Source organism: Danio rerio, chromosome 3 (genome assembly GCF_049306965.1).
Source record: "Danio rerio strain Tuebingen ecotype United States chromosome 3, GRCz12tu, whole genome shotgun sequence".
Taxonomy (NCBI): domain Eukaryota; kingdom Metazoa; phylum Chordata; class Actinopteri; order Cypriniformes; family Danionidae; genus Danio; species Danio rerio.
The window spans coordinates 36,546,972-36,571,505 of record NC_133178.1 but is presented as its reverse complement, the minus strand read 5'-3'; the positions used below and the strand labels follow the sequence as shown (position 1 = coordinate 36,571,505).

Genomic DNA, 24,534 nt, shown 5'->3' with positions numbered 1-24,534 from the left:
AAGTTGGCAGTTCATTCTGCTTTGGCGACCCCAGATGAATGAATGACTAAGCTGAAAAGAAATAGAATGAATGAATGAAAAAAGTAAAAAATTTGTTAATTTCCTTCAGCTTAGTCCCTATTCATCAGGGGTAACCACAACGGAATGAACTTATCCAGCATGTTTTACAGTGTGGATGCGCTTCTAGAGGAAACCCACTCGAACAGGGAAGAACAAGCAAACTCCACACAGAAATGCAAACTCAGGACTTGAATCAGCAACCCCCTTGCACTGAGGCAACCACTGAGCCACCAATGTCACTCCAAAACTATATAACTGTGTAAATAAATTCAGAACTGTAAAGAGTAAAGTATATAATGACGTAAAAAAATACCTTAAAAACATTTAATGCAAATTTATCAAGGTTTATCGAAGACTTTGAGGACAACACAAACCCTTAATACAGAAATACTCGTTACTGAACATGTACACATAGAATTTAGAACTTTTTTTTTATTTTTGTCAATACCGCACATAGATTATGTAATTCATCAGCCTCATATTTATTTTTTATCATAGCTTTTTTGTTATAGTTGTTGTTGTAAATGGTGATCATTCCAATTTCCAAATGCTTTGTATTTAATATATTTTTGTATTCAATAATGCTTTTAAAATTAACTTGTACAAAACATTAATAATAATAATCTTGTTTATTAGGCTTGGTAGATCATTACAAAATGATGTTACACTTGAACATATAGTTGAAGTCAGAATGATTAGCCCCCCTTTGAATTTTTTTCTTTTTTAAATATTTCTCAAATCATGTTTACCGAGCAAAGAAATTTTCAGTTTGTCTGATAATATTTTTCTTCTCAGAAAGTCTTATTTGTTTTATTTCAGCAAGAATTAAATTAATTTTTAATTCTTTAATACAATTTAGGGTCAATATTATTAGCCCCTTTAAGCTATAAGTTTTTTGAAAGTCTACAGAACAAACCATCGTTATACAATAACTTTCCCAATTACCCTAACCTCCCGAGGTTAACCGAATTAACATAGTTAAGCCATTAAATGTCACTTGAAGCTGTATAAAAGCGTCTTGAAAAAATCTAGTAAATTATTTACTGTTATCATCACAAAGATAAAATAAATCAGTTATTAGAAATGGGTTATTAAAACAATTATATTTAGAAATGTATTGAAAAAATCTGCTTTCCGTTAAATAAAAATTGGGAACAACATTGGATTTTCACAGCTTTAAGTACTGTGTTCTCCAAGGAATCTTTCAGTAAATATATAAAATATATATTTTATATTATCTCACAGATTTCCATTCAATTTGATCTTTATGGCAAGCTGGTGGGTGAGCTAGTTTTTTTCCTGGCACCAGAGGGGGCCCTCACAGTAACTAACAAAACAGTGCTGACAGAGAGGATTACATGAAAGAAGAATGTGTTATCTATTTGACCTATAATAAAACAAATCAATAAATTATTAATAACTACAGAAATAAATACAATTTTACGAACTTAAACTAAATCCATAAACGTTTTTTACATAAGTATTTTAGAACAAGAAAATTACAAAGTCAAATTTTGAAGCAGGTGCGGAATCAATACTTATTAACAGTGCACTGTACCATTCATACTACAAACAACAAACAACAAACACAAGTTATGATTACAAACGCTTTATTCCAAATCCAAAGCGTTCGTAGTGGAACACGCTTAGCCTATTGGACAATCAGCCCATCAATCAACAATGTCGCACTGCTATTGGTCAGTCACTCATCCGCTTACTTCACTGGGCGTTTCGGTCAACAGAGGAACAAGTCGGAACGCAGGAGACGAGGCGAACAGGAGAGAAAATGGCCGACAGATTCTCTAGATTCAACGAAGAACGTGATTTTCAGGTACAAATACCACATAACCCGCGCGCATTTAAAGCGTTTAACGTCTCTGTGCATGTCGGCTATTCTTGTTTTGTGCAGTTTGGTACTATTTCATTTGAACCGCTGAGCTCGCGCTGCTTTCGCGTTGCAACTGACACAAGAACAAGCGATGCGTCCCAGTTTAGCATTGACAAGCTCGATACGTTACCAGTGAGGTGTCCGTGTCTGCTTTCCAGTTTAACTCATACATTTTTAAGAATTTCCAGTGAATATCCACATGTCACCTGAAGCCTGAGAAGTGTCGTTATTTGACCCGTGGTGTTTGACGGTGGTATGTTGATCATTTGAGAAGGGGCTTTGACGCTGCTAGGATGACCGCAGCTGTGCCCGGCCTGGCACTGAGAGATAAACGCCTCAGTCAGGAGAATTTGAGCGAACATCTCATTTACTAAAGGCCACCTGGCTCTAATGTACGCTATTTGAATTCATAAGGTTAGTCTTCACTTGTGAAACTTCAGACTGGGCCTTCTAGTGAAATTTGTTTCATTAAGGATTGTGCAGCTTAACTTTTATAGCACGCTAGCCGTGAAACCATGTTCTGTGTCTGCTCGCGATACGTGAAGAATACGGGCATTGTTTGATTTGTTTTCCACCCAGACGCGCACTTGTCTTGCACAATAACATGTTTGTTCTGTGTTTTGCATACCTGATTTGCCAGTTATGTCAGCTGGTATAAAGATTACCTTCCTGTCAGTTTTACCGTCATATTTCAGGACAGTGCAATAGTGAGATCATTGTTTACTGCATTATGCTAATGCAAGACCTGACATCTTGTGACTGCTTGGTCATTTTCGAGTTAAAATATCAGCATAATTAAATTTTTTGGGTCTTTTTCTAGATGGATTGTCATGATTTAAATGCATTTATTTTATATTCATGTTTATTTTAAATTCTCTAGTGATGCATTTAACATTTTCTGTGCATCTCTTGAGAAATCCTGCTTTCGAAGTTCTCCGAGCATGAATGCTGTTTTCGTCTTGACAAATGGTATGTTGTTTGTTTTGAGCTTTTCTTAATGTAAGTCACTCTGTGGTGGATTTCTACTTCTTTAACCAGTGACTGGGATAGTTCTGTCCCACACTGATGTGTAGGCACAGAGGAGTTCAGCGTCCATTCTGAAAGAAGAGTTTCTGAAACCACCTAGTTGGGCAGTACATTGAGTATTGACCCGTACAAACAGGCTATTATTTAGAGTGCCTATGAACAGTGTGAAGCCCTTAGTTTAGATCAGAGCAAGCGGCCAAACATGGAGCTTTGCTTTGGCATGCTTGGCTAGAGACAGATTTAACAGAGTTTGTTTACTCTTTAAACAATCGATAGAGTTTTTGGGTGCTAAAAGGTTTGTTGATTTTTATTTTTTATTTTTTTGGGATGTGCGTTGATCAGGGTATGAAATTGCTTCTTCTCTCCTCATTTCATTGCACTCCTGTTCAAAGGATTCTTTTTAATGCAAGCTGTTGTTTATTAATTTTATATTAGAAAATAAATGTGTACTGTTATTTAGCAAGGAGACATTATTTTTTATTTAAATATAAAATTTATATTATACAATGTATTGTTAAATGTTGTTTTTTAACACTGGTAATTAAACACTTTAGTTTAGGTCACAATTCACACTATTAACAAACTTAACTAACACTACTAGCTTAATAAACAGCTAATTATCTGTTTATTCATAATTATTAAGATAGAAGTTGGGTTTAGGTTTTGAATAGGCTTAGGGATGCAGAAATGGATCATAGGCTACTTTATAACTACTAATGAACAGTTAATATCTTAATAATAGGCAGGTAATAATAAGCCAGTAATATTTAGCATGAATTGTGACCTAAATGTGTTACCTCAACATTTGATTCATAAGCATAATAGTTATGGTAGTAATTAAAAACAATTATTTTTTAAAGTATTACGTTTTTATTGCATTTAATTTGTTTTGGTAAAAATAACATTACATGCAAAAGTTTTTGGCATTTCAAATATTATTCATTTACCCAGTTTAAATCACTCTAAACAAATAATTCACAACAAATATTTCCTATAATATTTGAAGTGTGTTCATTTTCAAAGCAAAATTAACTTGCAAAAAAGGTCCAATATATTATGTTTTTTTTTCTTGGGGAAAAAATATCAGAGTAATGATTTACGATTAACAAACATCATCTAACCCAGATGAATATGTAAATACATGCTGCACATTTTGTTTAGAATAATTAAACTAAAATGCATCATTAAAAAAAAGATGAGCCATCACCACTGACCATTGTCCAATATTAGTTTCAAGATGGTTACCACAGTAGGCCAATCATTTTGGAAAGTTGCTTTGGCAAGCTGTTCAAATTTCTGATTTTGTTCGAAATTACATCACAGTAGTACATTATTCAGTTTTGCTTCAAGTATATTCTCAGTTTTTTTTTTTTTAAACCAAACCTATTAATTAACAGAAAACAAAACACAAGTCATCACTCAGAATTCTTCTGGAGCGTTTAATCTTGAAAAATGAACATCTTGTGAACTGCTCTGAGAATGAGAATGCATAAACTCTATTTAGCTCTGCTCTCCAGTTTTTGTTTTAGAAAAAGCTCATGCATTATTAAACATTAAAACAGACATTTGCATTTCTGGCTTTGTTTTGCTGTTGATCTGACTCAATTTGCTGATATTTGCATCCAAGCAGTGGCATTTGTTGTAAAATGCCAATCGCATAACCATGTCCTTTTTAGATGTGTGGAATGTGATAAATTCTCTTCATATCATTCATCTTTCCAGCTTCACATTATTATATGTCAAGTGGAGTATATCTACAAAGCCAAAGAATGTTTGAAGACTAAAAATTAATATTAATAGACCTCCTGCAAAAGTCACCTTCAGAGATCCATGTGGTCTTTCTGCTTTTCTCTTGAATTTTTCTACTTGTTTTTGCCCATCTTTGTCATTATGTAGTGCATCATGAATTTAAATGCTTTGTGTATTTACCTACGTAGTATGTCTATCTTTGAACAGCAGAGCGCCTTCCAGACTCTGGTCAGCATACCAATGTGCTGCTCTGTGTACTTTCCTTTCAGGAGTGGTCTGTTTTGAATGTGTTCATTGCTTCACCTTTGGCCAGTCTTTATTCGTCAGCTATGTAAATCAATTGTTTTGTTTTTCTGTGACAAATACAATCTGACAGTCTTTGACTGTCTTCCCTTTAGTTGACTGTTGGCTGTTTTCATATATTCTGTTGACGGGGAAAACAAATTGGATGCATTTCCGAGACTCAATAAACTCAATTTCATCGTCACTGTCTGCATTTTAAATGATCATAATCTGTGTTTAAGCTATAGAGAGAGACAGCTTGTGTTGTACCTCATTCGACCTTATGTGCCTTGTACATCCTGAAAGGTGAAGATGCAGCTTTTTTTGATCTCCCCGCTGGTGCCCGGATTCACTAGAATTCATAATCCCCTTCCTCTCGATGTGAACATTTGGAAGAGATTCTGAAAGGTGGTTTTTGTGGATGTTATCATGCTAATATCACTCTGAGCAGATTGTTGAAACTTCTAAAGGAGATCGAAGATTGACCTAATATTAATTATTAGTTTCTTTGATTGACAAAAGTTAACTGTACTTGCTGACCTACAAGGATCTTAATGGATCAGATTTTTTAAAGTAACATTATATATGGTCTTTAAAAGACAACTAGTAAATGTTGGTATAATGATGGATAGCATTCCTAGCATTAGCCATGATGGGAAAAAAGCAGGTGATCACTATCTGGCAGTTACTAATTGTTTACATGGCAAATGTCATTGTTCAAATGTCATTGTTCAAGGGAAGATGGCGGCAGGAAACTGACAAATGTTTACGCACTTTAATAAAGCAAATAAACAATACAAACAGCCGGTGGTGAGAGCCTCATGTATGACTGCGGCCAAACTGAAAGCAAAACCAAACATAAATTGTTCCAGGCTTCTCCTCTCTTCCACTGGCGTCATTACTCTAATCTTTCCAGAGCTGCTCTCTGTGGGGCTCAAGACTGGTGTATTGCACAGGTGACGTTCTTGCGCCACTTCCATGGGTCTCGGCCCCTTTCCAAATGCTTTAGCAATAAAATTGTCATTTGAGAGACACAACTAATGATAGCCTATATCTAATGAAGTGTAATAGTCTGTATTGTTTGATAAATAAAATTTACTTGCAGTTTGTTTTTAAGGTCTCGATCACAATTGTTTTTATTCCGCACTTAACCTCTTTCGCTATTTATCCATTCTTTGTTCAACCACTGTTTGTTTAGATCAGTTTTCTTCCCAACCTGACTGTTCCCACAAAATTTAAATCTTGTTTACACAATCTCGCATTTACATTTTCACTAGACACTAAAAGAGAGGGGAAAGAAGAAATGGATAACGCTAGAAAATGTGGCTTTTGTCATTTAAAATTGCAAGTTGAATGTTCTTCATGGAACGTGCATCCACACTTTATCACACTGCCACTTTCTCTAATGATATGAGCTTGCTGCACATATACATTTGAAATGATAAACTTAAGTGCGCAAAAGATGTGATATATTAACCGCCTATATGGCTTTCATTCATTTGCAACTTTCTGTCAAGCATCATACTTACCAACTAAGGGTACTGTTGGTAGTATCAATGCAGTCCTGATCAGGATGACCCATAGCAAATTGTAGTGTACTGTAACAAATCGTTCCGCTCAGTGAAAAAAAAAAAATTGTCATGCACAAGATTGGACATCAAGTCCTGCAGAATTATGTGAATTGTTCAGCCCAGTATTGTGCAGCTTGTTCAAGGTTGAGATGTCTTTTATTGCGTGACGAAGTGGGGATATTTATCCTTGCAGTGGTCTGTTCTCTGTCCATGTTTGGTCGTGTTTTCTTGGTGCAGCATTGAGGTGTGTGCAGGATCCTGGAGATAAGTCACAGAACTTGGGTCAACTTACAGTCTGATGAATCATGCTGCTCTTGCTGAGCTGCATGTTTTACTTGGTTGATCAACAATAGACAAACTGTCAGTCACATATTTGCATTGTAATTCTGTCTTGGCTGCAGTTAAACAAGGGTTTTGCGTCCATGTAGAAAAACTACTTCAATTACATCCAATATCAGCTGATTAAACCACAGCTTCCATGTTGATTTTTTTTTTCTTGATATATATATATATATGTATATATATATATATATTTATATTTATATTGACGTGCCCCATACCATATTTCTCTCTCAGTGGTTGTCCTTTCTGTTCAAAGTTCTGCTGATATCTAGCTCCTGAGGGGACTGGACTCAAACTGTCATTGATCCTGCTGTCGCTGGGCAGATGTCTTCACTACCAGCAGACCGGATTAGAGTATAGCGCTGGAATGAAATGCATTTCCCAGAAAGGTTTCCCTCGAGGCCTGCCTCCGTCTCTTTCATTTCCTTCTGAAATTATTTTTCATCATTAGCTGTTGATCAGTTTTACAAAACAAATGTAAAAGACAATTCTAATCAGATATCCCACAATCTTGATTGCTTTCATTAAGTATGTTTACATGGACACCAATAGTCCAATTTTAATATGATCAAGACAATATTTAGAAGAAGAGTCTGACGTAAAATATTTCTTGTTTTTTTCACATTATTGAAGTGCAGTACAGACATGTAATCACTAGGGATGTAACGGTATCAGAATTTCACGGTACGGTAATACCTCGGTATGAATGTCACGGTACGGTATTTATTGAATCATTTACAGGAAAAAACAAAACTTATGAAAATACTCCCAAAAAGTGCCAAAAGTGTCAATGACATACAAATTAGTCATCTATCTGTAAGCTTTAAAACAGGAACTTCAATTTTAATAACAAAAAATTATTAAACCATGTAATAAAATAAAGTTTCAATTTAGTATTGTTGAAAACTCATCACATTCAACATTTAATCACTCACTCACTCACTTAGATAGAGATGGGTTTAAAGGAAAATTATCATATAAATATAATCTGGTAAAAGCTGGTATCTCTGGGTATTTACAATGTCCCCTGCAACAGAAAAAAACCCTCTCATTTGGGACTGAGGATTCTGGGACAGAGATATGACTTGGCCCATGTTGACAGCAGTGGGTAACGTTGTGCATTGTCTTTCCCCCACTTGAGAAGACAAACCATGAGTGAGATAGAGGTCTCTTTGCGGTACAAGTCAATGTCTGCATCAATCTGAACAGTGTGCTGTGTTTCTGCAGTCCCCATGACTGCTATTAGTCGTATTGACCAACTTGCAGGCACGTGCACACATAGGGCTCAACCTGTGCAGTGCACATGCCCTTTTTAGTCTTGGATAGAAAATGCCCTTCCAAATCGATCAAAAGTGCCCCCGCGACGCGACACAACCTCCGTCCAGCCCTTCAGTAGACAACACCGCTCTTGAGAATGCGCGCTCAACCCCCTCTCGGCGCTTTACAATACGCTCGCGACAACACAGCTGATCAGAACGCGCGCGATAACACAGCTATTCAGTACGCGCGCGATAACACTGCTATTCAGTACGCGCGCGATAACACTGCTATTCAGTACGCGCGCGATAACACTGCTATTCAGTACGCGCGCGCGACAACACTGCTATTCAGTACGCGCGCGCGACAACACTGCTATTCAGTACGCGCGCGCGACAACACTGCTATTCAGTACGCGCGCGCGACAACACTGCTATTCAGTACGCGCGCGCGACAACACTGCTATTCAGTACGCGCGCGCGACAACACTGCTATTCAGTACGCGCGCGCGACAACACTGCTATTCAGTACGCGCGCGCGACAACACTGCTATTCAGTACGCGCGCGCGACAACACTGCTATTCAGTACGCGCGCGCGACAACACTGCTATTCAGTACGCGCGCGCGACAACACTGCTATTCAGTACGCGCGCGCGACAACACTGCTATTCAGTACGCGCGCGCGACAACACTGCTATTCAGTACGCGCGCGCGACAACACTGCTATTCAGTACGCGCGCGCGACAACACTGCTATTCAGTACGCGCGCGGCGACAACACCTGCTTTAGGTTCGATCATTTCCATCTTTTTTTCATCTCCGCTACTAGCAGCACACTCCATTTCCGCATTACTGGATCTGTAGCGACAGCAGACTGCAAAGGATTATGGCCACGCCTGGGCTGATGGGAAATGTAGTTTAAGCTACCTCCCGTTCGCTTCATTCGCCTGAGCAAATTTTCTCAGAAGACCTATAGTTTTACCGAGTCATGCGACTTCGGTAATATCGAAAAAAATTAATATTGCGGTATGACGGTATTTACAATACCGTTACATCCCTAGTAATCACCTTAATCAAACTTTTACCATTGTGTAGGACTTTTTACTGTATTTTTTAATAAGATAGTCCATACACACAGCTGTTTGACACTATTCTCTGCACCTACTCAGTTAGTACAGTCCATCACCCAACACAATTTTATAAATGCTGTTGGGAATGTAGAAGTTTTCTTTCCATTTAGGGTCATTCATTCATTCATTTTTTTTTTTGGGTTAGTCCCTTTATTAATCCGGGGTCGCTACAGCGGAATGATGTGCCAACTTATCCAACACGTTTTTACGCAGCGGATGCCCTTCAAGCCGCAACCCATCTCTGGGAAACATCTACACACACACTACACTCATACACTACGGACATTTTAGCCTACCCAATTCACCTGTACCGCATGTCTTTGGACTGTAGGGGAAACCAGAGCACCCAGAGGAAACCCACGCAAACGCTGAGAGAACATGCAAACTCCACACAGAAACGCCAACTGACCCAGCCGAGGCTCAAACCAACAACCCAGTGACCTTCTTGCTGTGAGGCGACAGCACTACCTACTGCCCTGCTGCGTCGCACCTTTCAGGGTCATTAAATTCAATTAAAACAACTCTCTCTTATCATTTTTTTGTTTTTTACGCTCACCCAGTACTTTAGACCAAGTTTGTCATGGCGACATGAATAAGTTTTTGCTGAATAAAAGCAAAACTGCTGAACTGCATTTAATGTCAAACATTGGAAGTCGTGGTGATGTAATGAATTTGATTTGTGTATTATAACATGTAAAACAGAAACATGAAAGGAACATTCAAAAAGCAGCTTGTATAAATGCCTTTATGTTGACGGTGTATTTAACTGTTTAAGTGTTACAAGTCTCAGGAAAAAAAACACATTTAACTGCTCACCTCCATGGACATACATTCCAGATTTATGAATGTGTAAAAGTTTGGCCATTATTAAAACTTTGGATTTGGTATCATCAGCTTTTATTTAGACTTTTTTTTTTAGTTGATATTTCTCAAACGGAATACATTATTTTTTTAAACTTCCTATTAAGGTATATTTTTATGAAAGTAACAGAGGTATATTGTCATTGACACCTATAAGTCATTGCACACTTTTGTTAGTCATATTTGTCTGGTCAGTGCAGCAACTGACCAATCGGACTCGAGCGTTCTAGAGCATCGTAGAATAAATTAGTTCTACCTTGTTAACATCATAATCAATAGTTATGGGATCATACAAACCTCTGATGAAGAGCTTAAACTCTGGTCATTAATGTTTGAGAAAACACAAAGGAAGCTTTCCGTGGGTCGATTGATCCCCTAATGTCAAACTGAGTGTTTTTTTGTAGATGTGAGAGGGGAGTGTTAAATTCTCAAAACAGGTGCTGTTTCATGCCTAACAGCTTTCAGCCGTGACTTAAGTCAGAGTTTAAGCAAAGACAGCTCTAACTACTGGTTGGATGAAGGGATGTAGTAGCCTCATCCTTTCTTTAGGAAACATGCACAACAGGCATCTGTCATACACAGGGTTGCATCAGTTGCTGCTCTACGTAATCCTTCTGCCTACAAATCTTTCCTCTATATCTTAGTACTGCAGTTCTGCTGCTACAACACTCTAGACTATGTCAGAGGGCAAGAGCATGTCAAATCGTGACCTGCTGATAGCGGGCTTTTTTGGTTGCATGTGTAATGCACATCGTATCCCCATTGCCTATATGTGGGTGTCTGCAATTGAATCTTCAAAATAACTAAATAAAACATTAACTGTCAAGTGCAGTAAATTGTTATTTAGAGTTGATTTATAGCAGTGTTCTTCAAAGTATCAGTGTCCAGATTTGGTGTCAGAAGTGTGCATGCTTGGTGGGGTGAGTGTTTGTCATTGCTTGCTTGTTGGCACACAGTTAAAATGCACGGTCAGTCTTTTGTGTCGAATCCATATTACTCCATTTATTTACCACAAACTTGTGTTAGTCTTGTTAAACCTTGCTCATTGTAAAAAAAAAAATCATTGTAAAATTCAAATCAACAACCCGATGTATAAATCCAAGTTCCTTCCCCATTTAATTTTTTTGATTAATGCATATGTCACAATATAGAAAAAAAAAATCTCTGATGCTACTAGTCATATTTCAACTTATTGTGTAATTCAAGCTTTATGTCTTCCAGACACAGAGTGTGAGTCATGGCTCAGTGCTTGGGCTTTAAGCAGTAAGACTCATCTTTGAGCGATTTCAAGGTTCAGTTCCACCCCAATCTCACTTCTCTGTCTGCAAATTTCCTTTTTTACTCAGCAGCTTGCAGTAAAAGATAAAAATAACAATGGTATAAACGGGAGGGAAAAAACACTGACCTATCTTTCATAGAGTAAAGAACAAGCAGGTGGATTGGAGATCACCCCCTCCTCTCTTTCAAGGTGACCTGGTTTCCTCATCTGATTAAATTCCTGCTGAATGGCAGACGAATGATCCGGTTTGTCTGAGTTTAGCTTTGAAGCTAAAAATCAGATCATAAAATCTGGTTGTTTCATTCTATTTTCTCATTTCCTTTAAGAATAGCACATTGCAGAGTCTGTTTTGTATGTGCTTTGCTGCTTTATAGAGGGGGAGAACCTTTGAAGGACATTCTTTCTTTTTACAGGGAATAGTTGCACTGCTTTGGTCCTGTTGTCCTCACAGTCTTTCTCTCTCCTCTCAGGGTGGAAATCACTTTGACCAGTATGAGGAAGGTCAGTTGGAGTTGGAACAGGCCTCTTTGGACAAGCCCATAGAATCGGTAAGACCACACACATCACTTTGGTACTGTTGACTAGAATAGCTGCTTCCTGTTGTGTGAGAGTGTGGATGATTGGTCCAGTCAGGGATAGCCAAACCACCTCTGTAGTCAACCCACCCCTACCTCCTTTAGAGATCGACAAATTGCCTCCTTTTCTGTAAAAGAGCAAGTCCATACTCACTTTCTGGAGGCCAACATTTGACCCCTTTCCTCGTATTCACATCAGTGAACACATCTGGTGTTATCACCTATGAGACTATATAATAAAGACACAGGTCATGCAGATATGTTGGATTGTACCAATCACTGTGATCAGCTTGCTGTTTAAATCTTTTTTCTTTTTGATCACAGATGTGTGTAAGGATGGGTGTGCTTGTGTGAATGTTAGATGGTATTTCAAAATGAAGAGTTTTATTATGATGTTTGCTTAATGTGGAGTGGATGACACAATGGAAAAGTTAAAACATAGAAAGAGACATGCATTATTAAACATGTATGATTGATAATACAGCATTTTGTCAACAAATACATTTTAATCTGTTACCCCAGGGCTATGAATGATTTTGGGATTGACTGTACAAGCTTACAATTAGGTTAAATTAACACCTAAAAATTGCCTGTTGAGGATTTCTCTATACATGCTTTTGTTTTAAATAATAGTTACTGTGCCAGATTGTGAGATTAATACTTATTCTACACGTCTTGTGAACAACAAACCTGTCAGACTGAGCTTCCTGACCAGTCATTACTAGACATCCAGAAAGCAGAACTAGAGTTTGACTTTTAGATCGTGCAGACAAACAATGGGTTTGAAGTGCTATTTAGTACTGGTTGTTGTCTTTGCTAGAAAACATAAAGCCACACATCTTGCTTGCATTGAAAGAATCTTTGTTTACTTGCTAGGATTTCTGTTGGGTAGTCGTGAAGGATCCCCATTGTCATTTTCCAATCACCATAATAGAACATTACGTCAGTTACATTAATAAAAGGTGACTCTCAAAACTATCAGACTGTAAAAAAAAGTATTGAATCATTGCTTAAAGTCTTTCTTGCAGCAAATCAGCACATGATGGATCATTAGACACTAAAAACTGCTTTTAGGGTGTCTCAAAAAGTCTTGATGTCTAAAATCTCAAAATCAAAAGCTTAGGTCTGAAAGTCCTAACATTTACTGAAATATTGTGTTTTGGACTTTAAATCTTTTTTTAAACAGGTCTTAATTTTCTTTTGTTCATGTATAGCTACCCAGTCTGGCCAACACCCATACAATCTCTAACAATCCATCTCAATTACACTTTAAATTTGTATTATTTATTTATTTACTTTTTATTAAACTCTCTAATTACCATAATGGTTTAATTATTTTCCTTACAATAACATTTGTTTAAAAGTGCTCCACGTATTTACTTATGAGGACACTGATCTAGACAGATTGTTGTGGAGAGATTTAGTTTATTAAAGCTTTTAAAACTTATAAAACATTTTTTATTTTATTTACTTTTAGTTAACTTTAAAGAAAGTTTAGGTTGAAAAAAAGTATATGGATACAAATAGAGCTTGTTTTTACACAATATTTACAATATTTTGCTATGAAATATCTGAAATATTTAATTTTTTTATAATTAAATTATTATGGTATTATTAAATGTATTCAATTTAGAATAATTGTTTTTGTTAGGGCAAATAATTTTTTTTTTCCATCTGGGCCATTTAAAATTTCCTTAGCGAGTCTTATTCCTTTATGAGTCTAAATTTTCATTCATAATTGTTTTAAAAATGCTTTAAAGTTTTACATTTAACTTAAAATGTGCTTCGTTTTTTTTTTTTTTTTTTTATATCAACAAAATAGGGTTTTGACCTAGGTAACCAATTCATGCTGCCTAGGTTTTATTGGTATAGTGCTGAACTGTAATCAGCCCCTTATTTCACTTTCGGCTTGCAAGTGAAGTCATCAAAGCATGTAAGACAAAAAAAAAAAAAAAAGAAAAGAAAGAAAAGCCGATGTGCGTCAACACTCAAAGCTAGACTCTAATACTAAAGGACAGTCGTCTATGCACACAGACATTCAGTGTTTCAATTAAAGCATTCCGGCAATGTATTAACTCTGAGTCAGACTTGACATACTCATAGGCAGACCTCTTATATGCAGACACGCCACCAATTCAATTACACAACTGGTCTGTGTGTCTGCTCCGTTTGATTTAAGTTAGGCTGACCTGATTTAGATATGAACCACTCAGTGTGTCGTCCACCCCACATAACGAAAAGCTAGAGGGAGTGTGTGTGTGTGTGCAGTCTTACTGAGAGAAAGTGTTTGTGTGAGTGTAAGAGCACAGTAGTGCCCAGTCTCTTGTGTGTGTTTTTGTTTTTGTGTAGGACAGATAATTTCAGATATTTTCAGTATTGTACACAACTTGGGGTGTTCGACATTTCTCTCCTGCAGCGAATTGGCCCCAATTAGCTAAGCAGCTCTGACCCGGTTTGTATCTGCACGCTCTGCTCTCCTCCTCCTGTCTCTTTAGGGGCTCCTTGTAACGCTTTCTCACTCTCTTTCTGTCTCTCACCTCTCTCTAGCTCTCTCTCTCACTCCCTCTCTCTGTCTCTCTCTCTCTCGCTCTCTCACTCAATATCTTTCTATCTCTCTCATCACTCTGTCCCTCTTTCTGTCTCTCCAACACAGTGATTCGGTGTACAGTACCCTCTGTCATTATGTGCTGGCATGGTGCTTGTGCAACTGGGACTGCATTTTTCGCTGACTAGGCATGTAGATAATATCGCAGGCAGCTCTCATCTCCGTCTCTCTTGTCTTGTTCCTCTGGTTCGCTCAATATTTCTGAGGCTTGCATGCCTAATGCCTCTCCTCCTCTCCAAGTTGTCCTCTCTGCTCCAGTTACACTACTGAGAAATATTTAACAGATAAAAATGTAGATCTTCAAAAATGTTCTTTTACTTTTTGCCTTGTCTCTTATTTTTGGGGTAAAATAAATTATCTGCTTTATGGAAACCACCAAGTTGAACACACTATTATATGTAGGCCTGTCACAATATCTATATTTTGTCATACGATATATTGCACCAAAATATATTGCGATAAGCGATATTGAGCAATTTTATGAAATGTCAACCTTGCCATAAAAAAAAATTAAGTCTTCACCAAAATACGAAACCGTTTCCAAGTTTTTTGTGTAAGCAAGTATTTTACAGTACTTTAGAAATACTCAAATGCCTCTGTTAATGTTTTCAAACAATTATATTTAATTTACCAAAATTACACAAGTGCCAATTTCACATTGATTGGAACCATTAATTGGAACCACTAATTGGAACCACACTGTTCCAATTACTATGACCATTTATGTGAAGCTGCTTTGACACAATCTACATTGTAAAAGCGCTATACAAATAAAGCTGAATTGAATTGAATTGAACATCTGTCACATCCATAACAAAAGATGTCACATCCATAATGAAGCTTTTTCCTCATAAATGCAAAATCTTAAAATAAAACCAATCATTTTGTTCTTTAGAGAACCGACTCCTATCCTATTGTTCAGTATTGTTTCTTTTGGGTTGTTCAGTTTAATTCACAGAATTTTTCACAGACATGTTTGCAGATTGATATTTTTCTCATTCCCTAACTCCGTGGTTAGTTCTGGAAAATATAAATAGATGTTTCAATATAAAGTTAACATATACTTCTCTGTGAATTCATGGGTTAAATTTTTACTGCAAATGTCACATTCATAACGCTGGAATTGCTCTATTATTGTCATTTTAAGGCCATTTTATGCCTAAAACAATATTGCATGTACACTCTTCCAAAGAACACTTCATATTTTATTCTTAAGAATATTTCATTTTATTATAATAATTTTAACAGTTCAGTAATTAGGCATTGGAATCAGAACGTAAAAATGCATATCCTAAATAAATAATAATAAACGTTAAGAAAAAAGTGCAAGGTAAACAGTAACAAAGGCTGCGAACAGATCTATTTTCAGTTTTCAGACATCCATATGAAATGTGCTGTTGTAATTTTATAATAAATAATATAAGTATTTATTTATTAACCATCAACCATATTTACTTACACCTTCAAAAGAGACAGATGTTGCAGCTAAAATGTAGCTACAATTGATTTTTTTTTATGTATGGTTGATGTATATTGCATCACCAATAATTATTGAGGTCATGTCTGTGTGTTGTGGAATAAGTCGATATGTTGATTACTGTGACAGGCCTAATATGTACAATTATGTATATATTTTTTTCATTCATTTTGTTTATATATAAATAGAAAGAAGAATGAGTGCCATGGGCCATTAAAAAATTAAATAAACTTTATTGTTGAGTGTCACATTGGACATATTAAAGTTCTGTCATACTTTTACCATATAATTAGCTTTTAAGACCATGAGTATAACTTTAAATCATATAACCATGTAAATTTTTCTGTTATTTAAAACAAGCTTCTATGCATTTATGATTTTTCAAAATCCATTTTTTTTAACTAAGATTTCTCAAGTGGGTCTTATGATTAGATTCATTATTGTTTGAAGCAGTACCCGTCTCAGAGCGTGTGTCAGAAGGACATGACAGAGAGCAGGAGTGGTGGCCTGGCTGCCTGCCTAAACCAAATGATTCCAGCTCCTGCACTATTGTCTATGGAGGGGTGTGGAGAGCTGAGTCGCCACACACAGTGTTTGTGGAAAGCAGAGATGCTTCATACCGCAGAAAACGATGGCTATCACTGTCTGAACATTTTTAAATTTATTATAGAGTCATAATGTTTAGACAAACACACAACAACAAACAAGCTTTCGTTTATTTGCCCTCCCTTTTCCTGTTTTAGATCTAGTGTGTCAGGGCTATTTTTCACCAAACACCAGGGGTGTATTTTTATCACAGAACTCTTAGCAGCTGGTCCGGGTGGACAGTGACAGCCATCGCCGCATGTATGTGTGCGCGCGTTCTGGGTTCGAGCACTGTGTTTGTCATGCTCTCGTTTCCCATGCCCCTCCTCTGCCAATCATTGTGTGTGATCTGTAGGCAGCTAGAGGTCTGTGGTAAACAGGATCTTTTATTTTCCCATGTGCTTTCATCTACTCATACCTCTTTTTCCTTGCTCCCTCAACACCTTTTTGTCTGTTTGCATGTTAAGTCAGTAGCATTAGTTTTTTTCTCACACACACTCCCCTTCATCCTAATATGTACCCCAACCTTCATCTTCTTTTCTCCCCTCCCCAACCCAAGGAGATGTGCACTGGGCAGTGACTGAGTCAATTCCCTTGGTATGTAACTGACTTCGATGTTTCACTTTAGCAAGTTTAGAATGCACCATGAATGATACATGGAAAGAATGCGAGATACCATTTCCAGTCCTGTGTTACACTGCAAGAAATAGCTGTTTACTTCAAATGTGTTTAAACATAGGAGCATTCATAACAATATCTTAATTGTTGGCAGGTTTTATTAAAACTTTAAGTCACTGCTTATTGTGCAGTGAGGATTGCAAGACTGGATTTTAGTTATTTGTATTTATATCTATAACGGTATAAATAAATTGCCTCTAAATCTAAATACTGATTTTGTAAACGTATCCCACTGGTGTTTACGATTCTATATATCCCTTGGTCAACTGTGTATCACTCAACATGTCAGGAACTAGCCCATGCATTCTTCAAAGACTTACTTCACACCGTCCAGCATTGCAACCACATGCACACACACACATATTTTAATGAAGCTGTTGATAAACTTCTGTGTGAAAGGTAAACCCTGGAATGTTCTGATGAAAAAGGTCAAGGTTTGCCATTTTAAGAACCCTGACCTGTAGACCCTATTCTGTCCACTTTTTTTGGTCACAACACAAATAGTCCAATCAGCCACACTGTTTTAACGGCCATTTAAAAGTGCTATTTATTTATAACATGCATTTTTGCATCTTTGCAAAACGATTAAGAGTATATCAAAGTAATAAGAGTACTTCCAAAGTACTTAATTGACATTTTAAATCTCAAATTGGATTTTTTTTTTTTTGCTTGTCTCCTGCTGTGACACTCAGACACTTAAGTATAGCTAACTGTACAAATTAATTTATGGTCTCTTTTCATAATAAAAATAAGTGAGTTATTCTTTAAAAAGCACCACTGTTGCACTCCATTTGGTTCTAAGAAATATTCACCTTCAGGCAAAAAGGAAGGGAATGTGTTAGATTTCTCTCTTTCCTCTTCCATAACCACATTGGGACAACACCAGCTGTCCAGGTCCCCAAACAAACCACCTTGGGTATCCTGTCACTCCACTTTAATGTGGTCTCGCTCTCCCACTCTTATCTCTCTGTCTTGTTGATTGTTTTGACTCTCAACTGACCTTTTAGTGCTCCACATGCTTCTATAAAGCATGGTATGGAGGATAGTTTCATTATCAGCTGCTAATAACCTGAAAATTAATTTCAGTAGTTAGATCACGGGTCGATGAGGGATAAACATTCCTTTTGATACCTTATTTTAGTCCATTTTTGACCACTTTCTTGATTTCTCAGATGCCCCTGTTGGTATACACATAGGCCTTTTCTGATCTTCATAAATAAGTTTGCACAATTTAAATAAGAATGTTAAAGGATAGATAATACACAAAGCAGCAGCTTTCATTTCTGCTATTATAGCCATGTATGTACCCTGAACACTAGCCACATTTCCATTGTCACCCCTAAAGCAAGTGTGCCTGTCACGTTTCTCCAGTAGCTTCTGGGGACTGATCAAGTCTCGTCAGGGCTTCCTTGGGGCAAATGACCAGACCTTGTTGGCCAGCCTAATACCTTAATCCAAAGGGGACTAGCTGGGGCATTGGAATGGAGTGAAAGCAAAGGCAGAGTATGCCTAAGTCGGGAATAGAGGTTCTGTGGCAAGATGCAGTTGCCCATGTATGTACTGGCCAGTTGAATAAGAAGTAGGAAGTCAATAGTACAAGTGCAGGAAAAGTTAAAGTTGTGGGCACAGTAAAGACATTAATATTCATGGTCAGAGCTGTGCTCACAGAAAATATTTCCAATTGTTGTGTGATATTTAAATTGGGGGAGAATACAAAGCAGGGTTTCTGCTGCACTGCAAGTTATTGACTCTCTAGCAGTCTTGCTGCTCTAGATGTGGGGCTATTAGCCCGGCCTGATAAAATTGCAAGCTCATACTGGCTCAACAGTGGAAAAGCGGCTACTGTGTACTTGTCAAGATTAGGACTGTTAAGAGAGCTTCATGTTTTAAAATTTTGTATTCAATCTAACTCGACGTTAACTCGGAGACATGTGCAACACGAAAAAAACAGGCTGGACTGACGCTGACAGGCGATGGCTGACATTTAGCTTGGTGGGTCCCAGCTTTTAGACATCAGTTCATGATGTAGATAGATAATACATTAAGTTGGTTCTTACCAGCATAATAGAAAAGTCCTCAGGTAAATCTAATGTGCAGATACTTTAGTAGACTCTACATTTTGAATGCACAGAAGGATTAGAAAAGAAGAAATAGTTGTTTATTTTGAAGCTGCTGTAAATTTCCAACATTTTCAGGTCAAAATTACTATGAAGTCATTCTTCTAGACTCAATTTCAGGTCACTCTTAATGAAGCTGTCTCGAATATGTAATAAAGACCTATATGCACTGCAAATGCACTCACTGCCCTGCACATCTCTGTCCTGTTTTAATTTAATTCCACCTCCTTCTCCCTCTCTTACTCCCTGCCCTTACTATGTTAATAACATCACTCTATCTCTCTTTTCTTATGGGAGTGTATCTGTTTGGACAATATAACATTCCTTATGTTTTAATTATTTATATGAATTAACTGCCAGTTAGTGGATGTGTAGATGTGTGAATTCACTGTGGTAATGTAGTGGATCAAAGAGACAGTGTGACCAGTAGAAAGCTGTAGAGATTGGCCAGTTTCTTCAGTTTTGTGTGACGTTTGACTGTTCTTTTGACAGCCCAGGGTTTAAAAGCCAGGTTCGTATGGACATGTTTTCACTCCACTTGCACTGCTGTTGGATTCTTCAGCGTTGTTGCTCTTCATCTGTCTGTTTTATTTTAGTGCATTCATCTGTTTGTCCCCACAAAACCCACCCGCCTTTCACGTCTGCCTGATTCTCCATTCACAGGGTCGGTGATAGGCCCTGAGCCACTTTTGAATGATTCTGATTGGCTCACGTTGAAGAATTAGACTAAACAATGACAGCTCTCTTTCTCAAGTTCAGATTCTCTAGATCTAATGGTCTCTCATTTGAGAAAGAGGAGTTGACGACTGCTATATAAATTGCTCTGCTCGGCAGGAAGAGGTAATGTAAGGTCAGCACAATGCGCGCCCTGTTTAGATGCTCTTCCAGTCCACAGAATGATGAAATGCTGTGTGTTGTTAGCAGAGGATGCTGCAGAGCCACTGCATTGCAGGCCTTTTGGGCTGGGCTTACTGCAGGCGCATCTGCACTGCTGATAAACGGAAGATCTTGGGACTTGCGCTCTTTTAGTCCTGCGGTCTTACTTCTCTGCACAATGAGCTCACACGTTTTATGGTGAATTCTTTTCTACCATCAACATTTCTTTACACAAGCTACAAATGGACTCATGCCGCTTTTGATGTGAGCTCCATGGCGTCCTCTGCTAACTATAAATACAGAAAAGGAAATGATCGTTATCCTACGGTCTTGTTCTTTTTTTCATCCCTGTAATTTGAACGGAAGAACATGCACAGAAGTGTTTGGATGTCCAGGGGCCCAAAGGGGATTTTGTACAAGATGAGCATTAGTGCAGCTCCCCATGCACTAACCATCTGGAGGAAACATTTACTTTTTTCATCTCCTCGCATGCAAAAACACAGGTTTTAACTAAATTTCTGAGCAGAGATATAAAGGTAGATATTAATATGCATGGATTTAATTCCAAAGTTAATTTAGCATATTACTGAAATTAAAGAATTTTTTCTTGTTTAGGACCGATCAGAACAGTTTTTAAATGATGGATTTTTGTGCTTATTGACACCATAAATAATGATTCGATTTTTTTTTTTTACAAAAATATATCTAATTTTTAATATACAAAGTTAAGAGCCATTCACACAAAGCATGATTAAGTAATAAATAAATAATGAATCATCAAATATAACAATGCAGACGATGTAGTGAATGTAAAACAATAATATTCAGAACACAGCTATAACAATAGAAGAGACACGATACTATAGATATCTTTCAAAACAACATTTTTTCTATCTAATAAATAATAAAACACTAACATCCAGTCAGAATGTGCTGAAAAATAAAGGTCCCGTGCAATTTAAAGCTACAGATGACATTGTTCATCATTTAAAGATGATGACTTGATCTTGAAAACAATTGTTTGGACCATGGGATGGAATGACAAAAGTTTACATAGAAGCTATGCAAGTCAGGCTTGCAAATTGAAGTATAACAATAAGACAACCTGAAGTATTCAGTGTGATGGACAGAACAGTACCATTGAATACTTTTGTTATGTCCCCTTTGGACAGCGTTCTTTTCCATTTAGTGTACTGAAATCTAATACCACTGAAACCCATAATTATTTTTTAATTAACCCAACACTATTAACTAGAAAATATTCTAGTAAAAATATAGGTCAGACTAATTATTCTAAAATCTAATTTTCATACTTTACAAGCCTTAAGCAAGTTAGGTACATCTCAGGAGGTCTGTTAAAATAACCAATTAAACAAATGTAAAAAAAAATGGATCAAATCCCAGTTGCGATCATAATAGAAGGAAAATAAACGTTTTGCTGTTTGAGGTAATTATTATTATTATTATTTTTTTGTTTAAAGCCCTTGTGGTTCTCTAATGACAGACTCTAAGAACAGTGGCTTCAAATTTATTAAATGTGTATTCACAGCTGTCGTCACAGCATTCACCTTCCAAATTGCCCAAACCGTTTTATGGGAGTTGCAGCGATAATGAAAAGCGGGTGTGTGTTTTGGGGGTAACCACTCTCTCCTTACCCATGATGCTCTAACCTAGTCCTTCTTGCTTCTCACACACCACTTATGGCTGCTCCATCTTACGCTCACCCATGTAGGTTGGGACATCTGTTTAGATGACATTGTGCATCACCAGTGTATGCTCGGCCTCATCTCTAACAACATCCTGAGCTCTCTGCTGCCCCCTCTCTCCCTTTATATGCTTTCTACTCTTCAACACAACTAACACCGCCGTCTCTTTTTGTTAAAGTGCTTTAACAAAAAGCTGCATGATGGTTAATGGTTTTGGTTTTCACTTCCTTCAGTTTTTTTGTATATTATGCAATTTATTTGTGGTGTGTGTGCGTGTGTGTGTTTTTTTTGTTTTAGTGCACACTTTTTTTTATTATCAATGTTTTTTTCTTTATGCTTGGACATGATTTGTCATGAATTTAAGCTCTGTTTTTATATTCATGCATATCAAATTTTCAAGACTTTCTTTTCTATTTTGTTTTTAGTGACTGATCAGATCAGAATTTTAAATGCAAACACGCTCTCACACATGCATATCTGGCCTCTTAATGGTAAACCGAGGCCTCCATCTCTGTCTTTCCATATTTCTTTTTTTGTCGCTCCCATAAATCTATCAATCTACCTCTCTCATTGTCTCACTCCTCGATCTCCTCCCTTTGCTCTCAGCTACATATTGTATGTTTTTATTTTTATTTTCGTGGTGGCTCTGTTGTCATGATAATGAACTCACAAAAAGCTTGTGAAAGTTTTTGGTTTTTGTGTATGCAAGCTCTATGTCTGTGCCGTTCCTTCCCCTTTAGCTGTTTGTGTATTAATATCCCTCCCTGAGACGGTTTATATATGTATTTGTGTGTCATGATACGTATATAACCGTATCTTCCTCCTTATTTCCTTTTAAGACTGAAAGTAAATTGGTAGACTCAGATGTCGGTAGCATTTACAGCCTCTTGTTTCAAGTTGTACTATTAAGGAACGCTCCCTTAAAGAGAAAAAAATAGATATATTAGACTATAAAGACCATTTAACTTCAAGTTACTTATGCACAGAAATCCCCAACTAGACTGTAAGGGCTTCAAAGATGTCTTATTACAGAGCCCAGTGACTTTTCCCTCCTTGTTCTTTCTATCTATCTCCCTCTTTTCTTCCACCCTCTCTTTCCCTTCCGCTCCCAATCTGACAAGGAGTTTAAAGGTGTAGCAGATGTTTCTAATGTTGATGACTGTGAGTGAAGCTGTTTTGACAGTTGTCTGGCTACCACCTGTTTTTGAGTGTGAGTGTTTGTGTGTGTGTGTGTGTGTGTACGTGTGTATGAGGAAAGCACTTCTTATTATTGGAATATTGTGGTCTTTCTTTCCTCTCTTCCTTACATCAGGATAACATTGGGCACCGGCTCCTTCAGAAACATGGCTGGAAGTTGGGTCAAGGCCTGGGCAAAACCATGCAGGGTAAGCAAGCACTCTTCTCTGTCAAACTTAATCTCTCAAACTCTTTCTCTCTACTGATATCCACCCAAAAGGCTTCAATGCCTTTTGGTTTGATCAGGTGTAAAAATGTTTTCATTCTTTCTGTTCACTTCTCTCCCTCTCTCTGTTGTTCCAGCACACCATTTATTTTTCTTATTTTGTACTGACAAAAAGTTTGTAACGTAGTGGTGATGTTAACAGGGTGAGGTGGATAGGAAGGATTTGGTACAGTGGTACCAGATAAGCACTGAGTGCACTAGCTTTCCTCTTTAGTGTTGTGGTCTAGAGTAAATATAGATCAGAGATAGACATTTGAGTAATTTTGTGGTTTAGTACTGCAGCACATAAAAAGAGGCATTGATTGCTTTACACGCCCCTGTTTGGTCATGATTAAGTTCAGTTTCAGTAGTTGAAAACCTGATCTGGATAAAGGTGGACTACTTTTGATTCTTTGTGTCTAACTGGTCATTGAATATTTGTAATAATATATATGCAATAGCTATATAGGCGTGCACTATGAATGTAATCCTTGCTTTATTGAGGCAAAAGCTAACACAAAGTTTCTTACACTCACATAAAAACAAGTATTCATTCATATTACACATTTTAACATCTAGAATGCAGTTAAATTCCCCAAAACAATTCCTAGTTCCCCCAAATTCCTCTTGTAATTCTGTATGTGAATGTTAAGCCGTTCCACTCCCACAGTTGCAGATGTAATTATTATATACAGCAGTTCAATAAGGTAATGTCTAGGGATGCACTGAAATTAAAATTGAGCAGATATTAAAAATTGTGGATACACTTGGAAACGGAAAATCGAAACTGAAAATATTTTGTAATTTAAATTTTATAAGATGCAATAATTTTGTAAGGCTTTTTAAATTCAATTGTAAATTAATTATTATTATTTGTGTTATTTGTATTATAATTATTCTCCACAAAGTGTAGTATTGAGCTGATTTTACATGTCAACCACAGTATTCACAAATTTGGTGGATCACTATTAATATAGTCAATTATGTTTTTTTATTGTCTTTTTTTTTGTCTTTTTTTAAAAATGGTTTC

General features: G+C 37.0%; 1 protein-coding gene across 19 annotated transcripts in view; it reads left to right on the top strand.

The window, feature by feature from the left end:
* Positions 1-1,800: 1,800 nt before the first annotated feature.
* gpatch8 (G patch domain containing 8) overlaps positions 1,801-24,534 on the top strand; it is a 36,384-nt gene continuing 13,650 nt past the window's right edge. For 3 of the 19 annotated variants that reach the window (XM_068217359.1, XM_073942744.1, XM_073942799.1), the window contains exons 1-4: positions 1,801-1,891; positions 11,915-11,992; positions 19,974-19,992; positions 23,376-23,448. In XM_068217359.1, the coding sequence (XP_068073460.1) occupies positions 23,442-23,448 (7 nt within the window). In that variant the 5' untranslated portion in view covers positions 1,801-1,891; positions 11,915-11,992; positions 19,974-19,992; positions 23,376-23,441. Of the gene's footprint in view, positions 1,892-11,914; positions 11,993-14,368; positions 14,472-17,067; positions 17,284-19,973; positions 19,993-23,375; positions 23,449-24,534 lie in introns of those variants that run through there. The other 16 variants (XM_068217357.1, XM_021471027.2, XM_073942794.1 and 13 more) reach the window with 8 other exon arrangements.